At 41.1% G+C, this 14,807-nt stretch overlaps 1 protein-coding gene across 17 annotated transcripts in view; it reads left to right on the forward strand.

Moving 5' to 3' along the window:
- LOC121536583 (peripheral plasma membrane protein CASK-like) overlaps positions 1–14,807 on the forward strand; it is a 218,932-nt gene that overhangs the window by 115,659 nt on the left and 88,466 nt on the right. For 10 of the 17 annotated variants that reach the window (XM_045211626.1, XM_045211630.1, XM_045211628.1 and 7 more), the window contains exons 3-5: positions 719–824; positions 2,351–2,452; positions 2,742–2,814. In XM_045211626.1, coding sequence (XP_045067561.1) covers positions 719–824; positions 2,351–2,452; positions 2,742–2,814 — 281 coding nt within the window. The remainder of the gene's footprint in view (positions 1–718; positions 825–2,350; positions 2,453–2,741; positions 2,815–14,807) is intronic. The other 7 variants (XM_041843970.2, XM_041843971.2, XM_041843981.2 and 4 more) reach the window with 1 other exon arrangement.

Consider the following 14,807-nt stretch of genomic DNA (forward strand, 5'->3'; position numbering starts at 1 on the left):
TCTTTGTCAGATTTGAATATTTCTAGAAATGAGCAGGCATGTTTAGTGATCTAGCGGCACACTGTGCTTTCTTCTCTCTCTCTGTCCTCTACGTCAATGTTTGTCTCTCGCCCATTAACAGTACGTCACTTCTGATGCTTTTCTATAGAAAGCCAGAGACCAGTTTCTGACACATGAATTCTAACCCCCTGAACCCAAACCTCTCTTTCTCACGCATTCCTCCACAGATCTGAAGAGAGAGGCCAGTGTCTGACACATTAATTCTAACCCCTTACCCCAAACCTCTCTTTCTCTCGCTTTCTTCCACTGATCTGGAGAGGCCAGTATCTGCCACATGAATTCTAACCCCTTACCCCAAACCTCCTCTCTCTCTCTCTCTCTCTTTCCTCCACAGATCTGAAGAGAGAGGCCAGTATCTGCCACATGAATTCTAACCCCTGACCCCAAACCTCTCTCTCTCTCTCTCTCTCTCTCTCTCTCTCTCTCTCTCTCTCTCTCTCTCTCTCTCTCTCTCTCTCTCTCTCTCTCTCTCTCTCTCTCCCTCTCTTTCCTCCACAGATCTGAAGAGAGAGGCCAGTATCTGCCACATGAATTCTAACCCATGAGCCCAAACCTCTCTCTCTCTCTCTCTTTCCTCCACTGATCTGGAGAGGCCAGTGTCTGACACATTAATTCTAACCCCTGACCTTTAACCCCCCTCTCTCTCTTTCCTCCACAGATCTGAAGAGAGAGGCCAGTATCTGCCACATGCTGAAGCATCCTCACATCGTAGAGCTATTGGAGACGTACAGCTCTGATGGCATGCTCTACATGGTCTTCGAGTTGTGAGTCACAGTCTGTTCCTTTCTCTATTACACACGCACGTGCACGTGCACACACTCTCACACTCACTCACTCAATTATACACAGCAACATACATATTCATAGGATATAAGCATTTTTGCATCTAAAAAGTAGTTTGTTTCAAATGTGATGAGGTTTGATATGATTGTCGTGTTGCTGAACAGTCACACCAGTAGTGGTGTAATTGATGTGACCGTTGATAATGGATTTCTACTGCTCGCTAACGGTAGCATAGCTAGGCTACTTACCAGGACAGAGTACTGTATGGGTAAAGTGTGTGAGTGTGCGAGTGAGTGTAGCTGTGGCAGCATGCATACGTCAGTGTAGGAAGCTGTTATTTACATTTACATTTTCGTCATTTAGCAGACGCTCTTATCCAGAGCGACTTACAAATTGGTGCGTTCACCTTATGATAGCCAGTGGGACAACCACTTAACAATATATCAAATTTTTTCTTTTAAACTTTAGTTTTTATTTATTCTTATTTTTGTATTCTTCCCCGGGAGGAAGAGCAGCTCCGTCTTGCCGAGGTTCAGCTTGAGTCGGTGATCCATCATCCACACTGATATGTCTGCCAGACTGTTATAGAACGTGTTGAGGATTTTAAAAAAATACTAAATTAATGACGTCATCATTTCTCAATGACGTCATCATTTCTGAAATTACGTCATCATTTGTACCAACAGATGTAGCCTATTGAATATCATTTTAGAATATGGATAAAATTCATCCTCCAAATACAACGTCGGCCTACGCCCACACATATTGTCTACGTTTTTAATACCCTCAAACACCAAATTAGGCAAATAGGCATACCTAATTTCAAAATAGGCCATCTGTCAATCGTGAAATAATAATTATTGTTATTTTACCGGTGAAACGTCGAATCTGCATGCCAATAATTTTATCTCAATCAGATTCATTGGAATATGCGTTTAGATCTTATTGAACTATGTAGGCCTACAGTGTAGTATGTATGTATGTACATTATGTAGGTAGGCCTAACTATGTTTTCGTGAGCGAATTAGAGTAGATGGTGGTAACCAATAGCATAGGCCTACCTGTGTTTTGTTTTAATCAAAGCTCATATTTTGTGGCGCCGTGGTACACAAGCTGTTAAGTTTTGGCCGCATGAGAAAAAAAATTGACCACTCAGCTAATCACCCTAAAAGGTGGTGTTTTTGGTCTTACAGTAATGTTATACTTAAGCGATAAGGCCCGAGGAGGTGTGGTATATGGCCAATATACCACGACTAAGGGCTGTTCTTAAGCACGATGCAACGCGGAGTGCCTGGCCACAGCCCTTAGCCATGGTATATTAGCCATATATCACAAACCCCCGAAGTGCCTTATTGCTATTATAAACTGGTTACCAACGTAATTAGAGCAGTAAAAATAAATGTTTTGTCATACCCGTGGTATACGGTATATACCACGGTTTTCAGCCAATCAGCATTCAGGGCTCGAACCACCCAGTATATAATGTCTGATATACCACGGCTGTTAGCCATTCTCTCTCTCTCTCCTATAGTATGGATGGTGCAGACCTGTGTTTTGAGATTGTGAAGAGGGCAGACGCTGGCTTCGTCTACAGTGAAGCGGTGGCCAGGTAAGACCAAGTCCACTTCCCATGATACTCCATTTGAAAGAGTTCCTCCTGTTGCATTGAGTTCAATTCAATCTGATGGCTTCACTTTTCTCCAAGGCCGCACTTCGATGTGACATTCAGCATTTCAAAACTTTATTAAAACACAACAAGTGAAAAAGGAATTCAGAGAAGAATACCAAAACACACAAAACACCATAGACAGAAATAACCACTTGTCACTATTACAACAATGTTGTTTCGAATCAATAGTCATGGTGTTTTATTTCTCTCTTCCCGTCTCCCGCTCCAGTCACTACATGAGACAGATCTTAGAGGCACTACGGTATTGTCATGACAACAACGTCATCCATCGAGACGTGAAGGTAGGCCCTGGTCTCCGTTTGATAGTGTGTGTGTTCGTACACGTGTCTCCCGGAAACAGAGTTTACTTGGAGTTGGAACCTACCTCTGATTTTACTGTGCTCAGTCCCCTCCTCCCCTCCTCAGCCATCATGACCCAGACTACAACAGCTGAGGAGAGAATTCTCTCTGATTCCCCGTCTTGACCCAGATACGTTTTTCAATCTGGCTGTCCATCAGAACAATTAATAAGTGAGTTTGAGTTTATTTTTACAGGGACAGTGAAACATTAGTCAACGTTAATTTTCAACCGTAGTCCCTGGGCAGGTTATTAAAAACAATTACAATAACAATACATACAAACAATGAGCAGTGAGCACAGGCAGAGCAACATAGGACAAGCAACACGTAGCATGCAGACAGACAGCAACATAGGACAAGCAACACGTAGCACGCAGACAGACAGCAACATAGGACAAGCAACACGTAGCACGCAGACAGACTGCGCAACATAGGACAAGCAGCACGCAGACAGACAGCAACATAGGACAAGCAACACGTAGCACGCAGACAGACAGCAACCTAGGTCAAGCAACACGTAGCACGCAGACAGACAGCAACATAGGACAAGCAACACGTAGCACGCAGACAGACAGCAACATAGGACAAGCAACATGTAGCACGCATACAGACAGCAACATAGGACAAGCAACACGTAGCATGCAGACAGACAGCAACATAGGACAAGCAACACGTAGCACGCAGACAGACAGCAACCTAGGACAAGCAACACGTAGCACGCAGACAGACAGCAACATAGGACAAGCAACACGTAGCACACAGACAGACAGCAACATAGGACAAGCAACACGTAGCACGCAGACAGACAGCAACATAGGACAAGCAACACGTAGCACGCAGACAGACAGCAACATAGGACAAGCAACACGTAGCACGCAGACAGACTGAGCAACATAGGACAAGCAACACGTAGCACGCAGACAGACAGCAACATAGGACAAGTAACACATAGCACGCAGACAGACAGCAATATAGGACAAGCAACACGTAGCATGCAGACAGACTGAGCAACATAGGACAAGCAACACGTAGCACGCAGACAGACCAGGCAACATAGGACAAGCAACACGTAGCACGCAGACAGACCAGGCAACATAGGACAAGCAACACGTAGCACGCAGACAGACCAGGCAACATAGGACAAGCAACACGTAGCACGCAGACAGACCAGGCAACATAGGACAAGCAACACATAGCACGCAGACAGACAGGGTAACATAGGACAAGCAACACATAGCATGCAGACAGACCGGGCAACATATGACAAGCAACACGTAGCACGCAGACTTTTCAGATCACCCAGTAATGCTATCTGCAGGGTTAGCTCCAGGTAAATATTGCAATCCTTTAGCCATTCCTGGACCTGTGTCCAAAAACAAGCTACAAATGGACAATACCAAAACAAATTATCTAATGATTATGTCTCTTCACAACAAAATCTGCAGAGCTGGGAAGATTGTATCCCCCATATAAATAACATTCTAATGGTAGCAAGAATTTTATATAGTAATTTAAATGGAAAAATTATAAGTTTTGAATCCGGCGTCGTTTTGCGTATCAGTTCATAAACACTATGCCATGGAATCGGTACGTCAAAAATCTCTTCCCAACTATTTTGCAATCTATATGGGACGGCTGTCAATCCTTTGGTCCTTAAATGAAACTGGTATACTTTTTTATTTATCACAGTTTTCTTTAACCAATTATGTTCTTTAATGCAAGGCCGACAGACAAGTTCCTTACTTCATCCCCCTTCCACTTTCCTCTTCCATTTTTGCGGTAATGCAGACATTTCCATATGTTTTTGTTAGCTGCATGTGCGACATAACTCCACCAGTCCTACCGATGATATCATTTACGAAGATTATACCTTTTTTAAAACATTTTGTCCAAAAAAAAATGTTTTTTGTCAATTAGTATATTTGAGTTTAACCACAATATTTGTTGCATTATTTATTCTGTCGTTTATAGAGGATTACATTGAAATTGCAACCAACTTTCTATGGCTTGTTTTAGAAAAAGTGATATTTGGGAGATTATTTCCTTTTCAAATAACTGAAAGTGAGAGGTTGTAATCTGAATAAAGGGAAAAAGGCCATTCTTGAACATTGGGTGAGACAATCTTACTAATTTGCTAGAGAACCAGTTCGGATTTAAGTATAACTTTTGTATGACTAAATCAAATCAAATCAAATTGTATTTGCAACATGCGCCGAATACAACAGGTGTAGACATTACCGTGAAATGCTTACTTACACCCCTTAACCAACAATGCATTTATTTCTTAATAAAAAAAGTCAAAAAGTAAAATAAAACAACAACAACAACAAAAAGTGTTGAGAAAAAAAGAGCAGAAGTAAAATAAAATAACAGTAGGGAGGCTATATACAGGGGGGTACCGGTGCAGAGTCAATGTGTGGGGGCACCGGCTAGTTGAGGTAGTTGAGGTAATATGTACATGTGGGTAGAGTTAAAGTGACTATGCATAAATAAGTAGCAGCAGTGTAAAAAGATGGGGTGGGGGTGCAAATAGTCCGGAGAGCCATGATTAGCTGTTCAGGAGTCTTATGGCTTGGGGGTAGAAGCTGTTGAGAAGCCTTTTGGACCTAGACTTGGCGCTCTGGTACCGCTTGCCGTGCGGTAGCAGAGAGAACAGTCTATGACTAGGGTGGCTGGAGTCTTTGACAATTTTGAGGGCCTTCCTCTGACACCGCCTGGTATAGAGGTCCTGGATGGCAGGAAGCTTGGCCCCAGTGATGTACTGGACTGTACGCACTACCCTCTGTAGTGCCTTGCGGTCGGAGGCCGAGCAGTTGCCATACCAGGCGGTGATGCAACCAGTCAGGATGCTCTCGATGGTGCAGCTGTATAACTTTTTGAGGATTTGAGGACCCATGCCAAATATTTTCAGTCTCCTGAAGGGGAATAGCTGAAGCTTTTAGTGATAGGTCTAATGCTTTAATATTTAATAATTTCTGTCCTCCGAATTCATATTCATTATATAAATAGGCCCATTTAATTTTGTCTGGCTTGCCATTCCAAATAAAATTGAATCTTTTTTTCTCATATAATTTAAAAAACTGTTCGCTAGGCGTAGGCAAGACCATAAGCAAATAGGTAAACTGGGATAATACTAAAGAGTTAATCAGGGTGATTTTTCCACAAATTGACAGGTATTTACCTTTCCATGGTAGCAAGATCTTATCTATTTTTGCTAACTTTCTATTAAAACGTATTGGAGTGAGATCATTTATTTCATTTGGGATATGTATTCCGAGTATGTCCACATCACCATCAGACAATTTTATTGGTAAACTACATGGTAATGTAAAAATAGTATTTTCTAGTGATCCAATACCTAATATAGTACATTTATCATAATTTGGTTGTAATTCAGAGAGGTTAGAAAATGTATCTAGATCCTCTATGAGGCTGTGGAGGGATTCAAGTTCATCATCAGCATACAATGACACCTTGATATTATTGTTGTATCTGATTTTAATAGCTAACATCTCGATGGCCATAATAAATAGATATGCCGATAGTGGACAACCTTGTTTCACTCCTCTTGACAGTTTAAAACTTTCTGAGAAATAGCCATTATTTACTATATTACACCTAGGGTTACTATACATGATTTGAACCCAATTTATAAGAGATTCTCCAAAATTGAAATGCTCCAGGCATTTATATATAAACCCCAGTCGTACTTTATTAAATGCCTTTTCGAAGTCTGCTATGAATAGCAGGCCTGGTTTCCCAGATTTTTCATAGTGTTCTATTGTTTCTAGTACTTGCCTTATATTATCTCCAATGTATCGTCCAAGTAAAAAACCTGTCTGATTAGAATGAATAATGTCCGACAATACCTTTTTAATTCTATGTGCTATACATTTTGCTAGAATTTTTGCATCACAACACTGAAGTGTAAGGGGCCTCCAATTTTTTTAATGGACTGGATCTTTATATTTTCCACTTTTATCCTGTTTCAGTAATAATGAAATCAGACCTTCTTCTTGAGTGTCTGATAATCTACCATTTACATAGGAGTGGTTAAAACATGCTAATAACGGTCCTCTGAGTATATCAAAAAAGGTTTGGTATACCTCGTCTGGTATGCCATCCAACCCCGGATTTAAAGTCTTTAATTGCATCCAGAAGTTCCTCCTCTGTAATATCACCTTCACATGAGTCTTTCTGTATGGCTGTTAATTTTACATTATCAATAGAAAACACATCTCTACAATTAGCTTCAGTTAGAGGAGATGGAGGCGACTGAAATGAAAACATATGCTTAAAGTACTTTGTTTCCTCCTTCAAAATATAATTTGGTGAATCATGGGTGACTCCGTCATTTGTAACCAGTTTCAGTACATTATTTTTGGTAGCATTCCTATGTTGAAGATTAAAAAAGAATTTGGTGCATTTTTCCCCATATTCCATCCAGTTTGCTTTTTTAAAATAATATATTACACTTGATCTTTCTTGAATAAGTTTCTCAATTTCTTTTTGTTTTTCTTCTAATTTATTCTGAGCCTCTATGTTACAGTTTTTATTGCTATTTTAGTCATTTAGCAGACGCTCTTATCCAGAGCGACTTACAATTAGTGAGTGCATACAGCTATCTGTTCTGTTAGACCTTCTATTTCCTTTGTTAGTATGGACTCTTTTGACCTAAATTGCTTTTGTTTTCGAGTTGAGTACTGAATTGCATGGCCTCTAAAGGCACATTTATAGGTGTCCCATACAATAAGGGGATTTGCTGTACCTATGTTATGTCGGAAAAAATCAGTTATCAATTCCTCTGTCCTAGTTAAAAACAAGTTATCATCCAATAGAGTTTGATTAAATTTCCAATATCCTCGCCCACGTGGAAATTCAGTAAGAGTAATGTATATTCCAATTATTAGATGGTCTGACCGCATTCTGTCCCCTTTTTTCACTTTTGGTGCCAACGAGAATGACATAAGAAAGAAGTCAAGACGACTAGCTTGATTGAGTCTCCGCCATGTATATCTCACTAGATCAGGATATTTAAGCCTCCATATATCTACTAGTTCTAATGTATCCATGACATTCACGATTTCCTTAAGAGCATGAGGGTGATTGTTTGTAGTGTGATTTCCTTTACGGTCAATAATGTTTGTACCATGTTTTGTGCTGCTACCATGTTGTGTTGCTACCATGTTGTTGTCATGTTGTGTTGCTGCCATGCTATATTGTTGTCTTAGGTCTCTCTTTATGTAGTGTTGTGGTGTCTCTCTTGTCGTGATGTGTGTTTTGTCCTATATTTTTATTACAGGAGGCCTTTTGCCTTTTGGTAGGCCGTCATTGTAAATAAGAATTTGTTCTTAACTGACTTGCCTAGTTAAATAAAGGTTAAATAAAAATAAAAGTTGTTTAGGGTGGAAACTGTGAGAAAACAGGTCGCTAGCTCACACCATAATCAGCCATTTTAACTCTGACAACTCAAGAGATTGATTACAGTAACAATGAGTAGTGTAGTCGTCGTTGGTGACAGAGTTGTCAGAGACAGTTGTTACAGGAGGGGGTCGCAGTTCCAGAAAATCCCACTAGGTGTCATCCTCCGACCACCTTTAGGCACCTCCTCACTCACAGTCGGGACTAATCATCATCCTATTGGTGTCACCTGTGTCTATCTGTTCACCTGTGTATTTATGCCCTCACTTCCCTGTGTTCCCTTGCTTTGTTTTCTCTGTTAGTTTCTCTATGTCCAGCAGTACTACTCAGTGTCTGATCGGAGACCTATGTACAGGTACTTGAGAAGTGTTCTCCCTGTTTCGTTATTTGTTTCAGTCGTAGAAAGTATTTCGTATTTTGGCTGTCAGCCGGTTTTTGGAGACCTATTTGCTCCGCCTTTCTTTTATCGTGATAAGTCTTTATTTTGTATTTTGGCTTCGGGACCACCAGTAAAGATCCTTGTTTCACCATCTCTGCCTACTGCCTACTGTATATCCTGCACCGCACCTGGGTCACACCTCACACCAACCCTTACAGACAGTGAGTTGATGCTGGTGTTTTCTCAGCAAGCACAGACAGAGTGAGGCTGAAATAGCTCTGGCAACGGCTGTAGACAACAGACAGTGTTCTGAATATGAAGCCCTGGCTGTTCAAATACTGCTGACAGTTTTTACACCAGAAACTGCTGGGGACAGAGATCGACAGATAGATAAATAGATACCCCACCCTCTCTCACTTTTTTGCTTACTGTCTGATTAAGGGTGCCTCAACAGAGGTCACACACAGGTTATATATTGCGACGCTGTCCTTGTTGAATATGGAGCAGCCTGTGTGCGTCAGTGCGTGTAAGTCAAGGTCTTTGAATTCATTTGAATCTCTTAGAAGTATAAATCACAGAGCATCTCTGTTAATCTCCTATTATTCATAATAGCCCCTTCTTCTCACCACGCTGTGTGTGTGTGTGTGTGTGTGTGTGTGTGTGTGTGCGTAGGCATCTGTGTGTGTATGAGCGATTGTAAACCACAGACTGTCACATGCCTGATTACATCAAATATGACATTCTGAAAAGGGAACGTTGACAGAATGACGGGAATGGGGGAGGGGGGGGGGGGCGGTTCGGAATGTTGATGTTTTCATTCTAGTTCCGGAAACAGACATTATAATGCAGTTTGTAATGTTCTATTGGTTACCTTGTGATAATGGACTAGATGACAGACTATTAAAACTAGTAGAAGTACACAGATAAATATCTATCTCTTTTCAGATAGACGGTGTTGATGGAACGACGCCTCACTGAATATTTATTGTGTAATGGTAAAGAATACCGTTGAAATCAAACAGTAACTTGGTCTGAGCTCCTGTGTGTGTCTTCTAGGCTATTTGTTGTAGAGTAATGCAGAAGCCATATGCATTGTCCCATGGCAAGCACTGTGTTGCATCTTTCCCTTCAAATACTGCATACTAGCTGTATGTTGTCTTCTGTGTGTGTGTGTGTGTGTGTGTGTGTGTGTGTGTGTGTGCTGTATTATTATCTCATAACAAATGCCACACACACACACACATAACAAAACCTTCACCTCGCTATGCGTGGTGTCAGCACTGTGGGCGGTGGTCCACTGAGACAGACCGTACAGGTCAGAACTGGATCAGCAATGCAGTGACAGGCAAAAGATCTCTGTTAATACAAACACACACACACACATATTGGCAAGAGCTGGACATGAAATACATAGCAAAACTCAACTCTACGCTTCGTACTGTAGCAACAGAGAGAAGTGAATGTTTGCTGCTTCCATCAGTGATCTTTCTCTTCACTCCAGTAGGATACAAGTGGGGCCAGTGGTAGTAATGGCAGCCTGTGTGTTTGTCATGTCTGCACTCTGATAAACAAGCAGACAGTGGGAATTGAAGAGAGTTGGCTCTTATCTGCGAATGCTAATAGCTCAACATGGAGAAAATGTCACATCCTCCACATGAATGGAGAGAATGAGAGAGGGGTGGGAGGGACGAAAGTGGCAGAGCGATGAATAAATAGACTGTGGCTTTTCCTACTGTGTACACAGCGTTAGCTGGTAGAATGTGTTAGTGGCCATGGAAGCTTCCTAATAGTCGTATTGGTGTTATTTATGACTGAGTGGGATGGTGTGTGTCTACTGGTAACTATCTTGTAATGGGAACCAATGATTCCTGGTGTCTGGATATAGACGAAAACACGTCCAGCTCTGAATATCAGCTACAGTCACACACCTGCACATACACACACACACACACACACACACACACACACTCTGCTGTGGCCCACTGGAATAGTTAATGAGTCTGAGTCATGGAAGAGATGTTGTGAATTACAGCACTAATCTGGTGTAAATAGCCAGGATAAATCAAGTTTAAAGTGGAGCCAAAATAAATGCCTTTGATTAAAATGCTGTGTTGATCACCTTTATTGAGCTTAATACAGTTGAAGTCGGAAGTTTACATACACTTAGGTTGGAGTCATTAAAACTTGTTTTTCAACCACTCCACAAATGTCTTGCTAACAAACTATTGTTTTGGCAAGTCGGTTAGGACATCTACTTTGTGCATGAATCAAGTCATTTTTCCAACAATTGTTTACAGACAGATTTTTTTACTTATAATTCACTGTTTCCCAATTCCAGTGGGTCAGAAGTTTACATACACTAAGTTGACTGTGCCTTTAAACAGCTTGCAAAATTCCAGAAAATGATGTCATGGCTTTAGAAGCTTCTGATAGGCTAATGGACATCATTTGAGTCAATTGGAGGTGTACCTGTGGATGTATTTCAAGGCCTACCTTCAAACTCAGTGTCTCTTTGCTTGACATCATGGGGAAATCTAAAGAAATCAGCCAAGACCTCAGAAAAAAAAGACCTCCACAAGTCTGGTTCATCATTGGGAGCAATTTCCAAACGTCTGAAGGTACCACGATCATCTGTACAAACAATAGTACGCAAGTATAAACACCATGGGACCATGCAGCCGTCATACCGCTCAGGAAGGAGACGCTTTCTGTCTCCTAGAGAATAACGTACTTTGGTGCGAAAAGTGCAAATCAATCCCAGAACAAGAAGCAAAGGACCTTGTGAAGGTGCTGGAGGAAACAGGTACAAAAGTATCTATATCCACAGTAAAACAAGTCCTATATCGACATAACCTGAAAGGCTGCTCAGCAAGGAAGAAGCCACTGCTCCATAACCGCCATAAAAAAGCCTGACTACGGTTTGCAACTGCACATGGGGACAAAGATCGTACTTTTTGGAGAAATGTCCTCTGGTCTGATGAAACAAAAATATAACTGTTTGGCCATAATGACCATCGTTATGTTTGGAGGAAAAAAGGGGGGGATTGCAAGCCGAAAAACACCATCCCAACCGTGAAGCACGGGGTGGCAGCATCATGCTGTGGGGGTGCTTTGCAGCAGGAGGGACCGGTGCACTTCACAAAATAGATGGCATCATGAGGAAGGAAAATTATGTGGATATATTGAAGCAACATCTCAAGACATCAGTCAGGAAGTTAAAGCTTGGTCGCAAATGGGTCTTCCAACTGGACAATGACCCCAAGCATACTTCCAAAGTTGTGGCGAAATGGCTTAAGGACAACAAAGTCAAGGTATTGGAGTGGCCATCACAAAGCCATGACCTCAATCCTATAGAAAGTTTGAGGGCAGAACTGAAAAAGCGTGTGCGAGCAAGGAGGCCTATGAACCTGACTCAGTTACACCAGCTCTGTCAGGAGGAATGGGCCAAAATTCACCCAACTTATTGTGGGAAGCTTGTGGAAGGCTACCTGAAACATTTGACCCAAGTTAAACAATTTAAAGGAAATGCTACCCAATACTAATTGAGTGTATGTAAACTTCTGACCCACTGGGAATGTGATGAAAGAAATAAAAGCTGAAAGAAATAATTCTCTCTACTATTATTCTGACATTTCACATTCTTAAAATAAAGTGGTGATCCTAACTGACCTAAAACAGGGAATATTTACTAGGATTAAATGTCAGGAATTGTGTAAAACTGAGTTTAAATGTATTTGGCTAAGGTTTATGTAAACTTCCGACTTCAACTGTAAGTGTGAAGGTATACTCTTGACTTAAATACATTTTTCTATTCACAAAAATCACACGGTTGTATGCCCACATGTACTCACACACTCACACACACATACTGTAAGTTGCTCTGGATAGGAGTGTCTGCTAAGTGAATAAAATATAAATGTCATAACTCAGAGACCGGCTTATTGTTGCTATATTTTATTTACTTTTATTTAATCAGGGGAGCCCAGTTGAGACCATTGTCTCATTTGGTGCCCTGAAGACACAAATTCCATCAATACAACAACAAACGATATCAAGAAACTACAAAACCGCTATAAATACATCAGGTTATTACAACAAGTTATAATAGTCAATTGCAACAATTGCACACTTCAGTGAACTCATTTAACAGCAGAGTTTTAAAATGCCTGATCGGCACAAGGGAATCCAGGTGTAATTTGTTTTGGAACGTTTCCATAACTATGGTGCGTTAAAACCATTGGAGGCTCCTCAGAGGAGGAAGGGGAGGACCATCCTCCTCAGTGAATTTCATAAAAATACAAATAGGGAAACATAAAAAAAGCGATACTTTTTAGATGCAACTATACTAAATATATTCATATGTCACCAAATTATTGATTAAAACACACTGTTTTGCAATGAAGGTCTACAGTAACATCAGCAGCACTCTGTAGGGTAGCAGAGGACAGCTAGTTTCCATCCTCCTCTGGGTACATTGACTTCAATACAAAACCTAGGCGGCTCATGGTTCTCACCCCCTTCCATAGACTTACACAGTAAGTATGGCAACTTCCGGAGAACGTCCTCCAACCTATCAGAGCTCTTGCAGCATGAACTGACATGTTGTCCACCCAATCAAAGGATCAGAGAATGAATCTGGTACTGAGAGCATAAGCTAAAGCTAGCTAGCACTGCAGTGCAGTGCATAAAATGTGGTCAGTATTTGACTCAGAGAGAGAAAGACAAAAGTTGAACAGTTTTTAACTAATTCATTTCTTCCAAAATTAAGAAGTGAAAGAGAGAGCTATATTTTTTTTTACTCTCACTTTCACTTGGGAACTCTTCCAAGTCAAGGTTTTATAAATGTATTGCCACCGGTGTAACTGCTAAACTGCTTTCTAACTGTACACTGTACTGCAAGATTGTAGCGGGTTTACTAACGCGCTAGTATGTTGACTATGATGTGACAATGATGTAGGCTGTGTGTAGCTGTTAGCGGTCATGATATGAAGGTTTGGCTTGGAACGTTTTTTTTTGCCTGGTCACAGACAGCTGATGTGTTGTGCACTGAAGTCCACAAGCGAAGGGAAAAGGTGAGAGGAGAAGAGTGTATATATAATTCCTTCTCGTAACTATCTACTCAAAGTGATCATGCTGTTTTTATGTGGCTTCTATGAAAGTGAACTCTTTGCGTGTGATAAGGGGTGTATTCATTCTGCCGATTCTGTTGAAAAACTTTTCTTAAACGCAAGCAAGCGGAAAAAAACGAGGATAAACATACCTGAATTTATCCAATAGAAACTCTCATTTGCAACTGTTGGACTAATGATTACACCCTAGATCAGCTAGATGCAGGCAATAGTGTGCAAGGCGGTATTGAATGTGTCACTGTCTGTCACCTTGATTACTCAGAATTCTCTCGAACTGTGCACCTACGTTGTAAACTTTCATTCATAGGCTAGGTTGTAGCAACCTCATGATGGGTACAGGGAAAATTTGAGTATCATGTAGTAGCCTAAACCTATCGATGTTACATTGAGCTGGGTGAATGGAATATGAACGACAGTCATCCAATATGCTGTAATAAAAATAAGGCCATGCTCATTGAAAAATGGAAAATCCTCCCTCATCTTAAACGGTACCGACCGCCACTGGTTAAAACTAAAGGCGGATTTACCAAACTTTGTGTGAAAAGGTAGCACTTTGAACATTATATTTAGACAAGGAAAAACAAAAAGTGTGCACTCTGCATAAAGGGTACAGGGTAAAGATTGAAGGCATAAGTCTCCTGTTGAAGCAGGTATTACAATATTGCTGCTGTCTCTGGGCCCTATCAGTCCTTGGTTGAGTCTGTACAGTGGCGCTTTTCTCCTCTCTCGCTCTTTCTCTTTTTATGTGTGTGTGTGTGGTGGAGTGTGGCAGATTCTCTCACCTGTCTGCTTCTGTCTAGTCCTCCAGGGGGACTCATCTGCCAGGCCCACACTTCACAGGACAATACACACACACACACACACACACACACACACACAAATAATTTACTCCTGCAGGGCCAACACTTTACAGAGCAATCCCTCCTCTCTCCTATTTCACATACACTCTTGTTACACACACAGAGAAACACACACACACACACACACTGTATAACTTACCACTGCA

The sequence above is a fragment of the Coregonus clupeaformis genome, chromosome 37, assembly GCF_020615455.1.
Source record: "Coregonus clupeaformis isolate EN_2021a chromosome 37, ASM2061545v1, whole genome shotgun sequence".
Classification (NCBI taxonomy): Eukaryota; Metazoa; Chordata; class Actinopteri; order Salmoniformes; family Salmonidae; genus Coregonus; species Coregonus clupeaformis.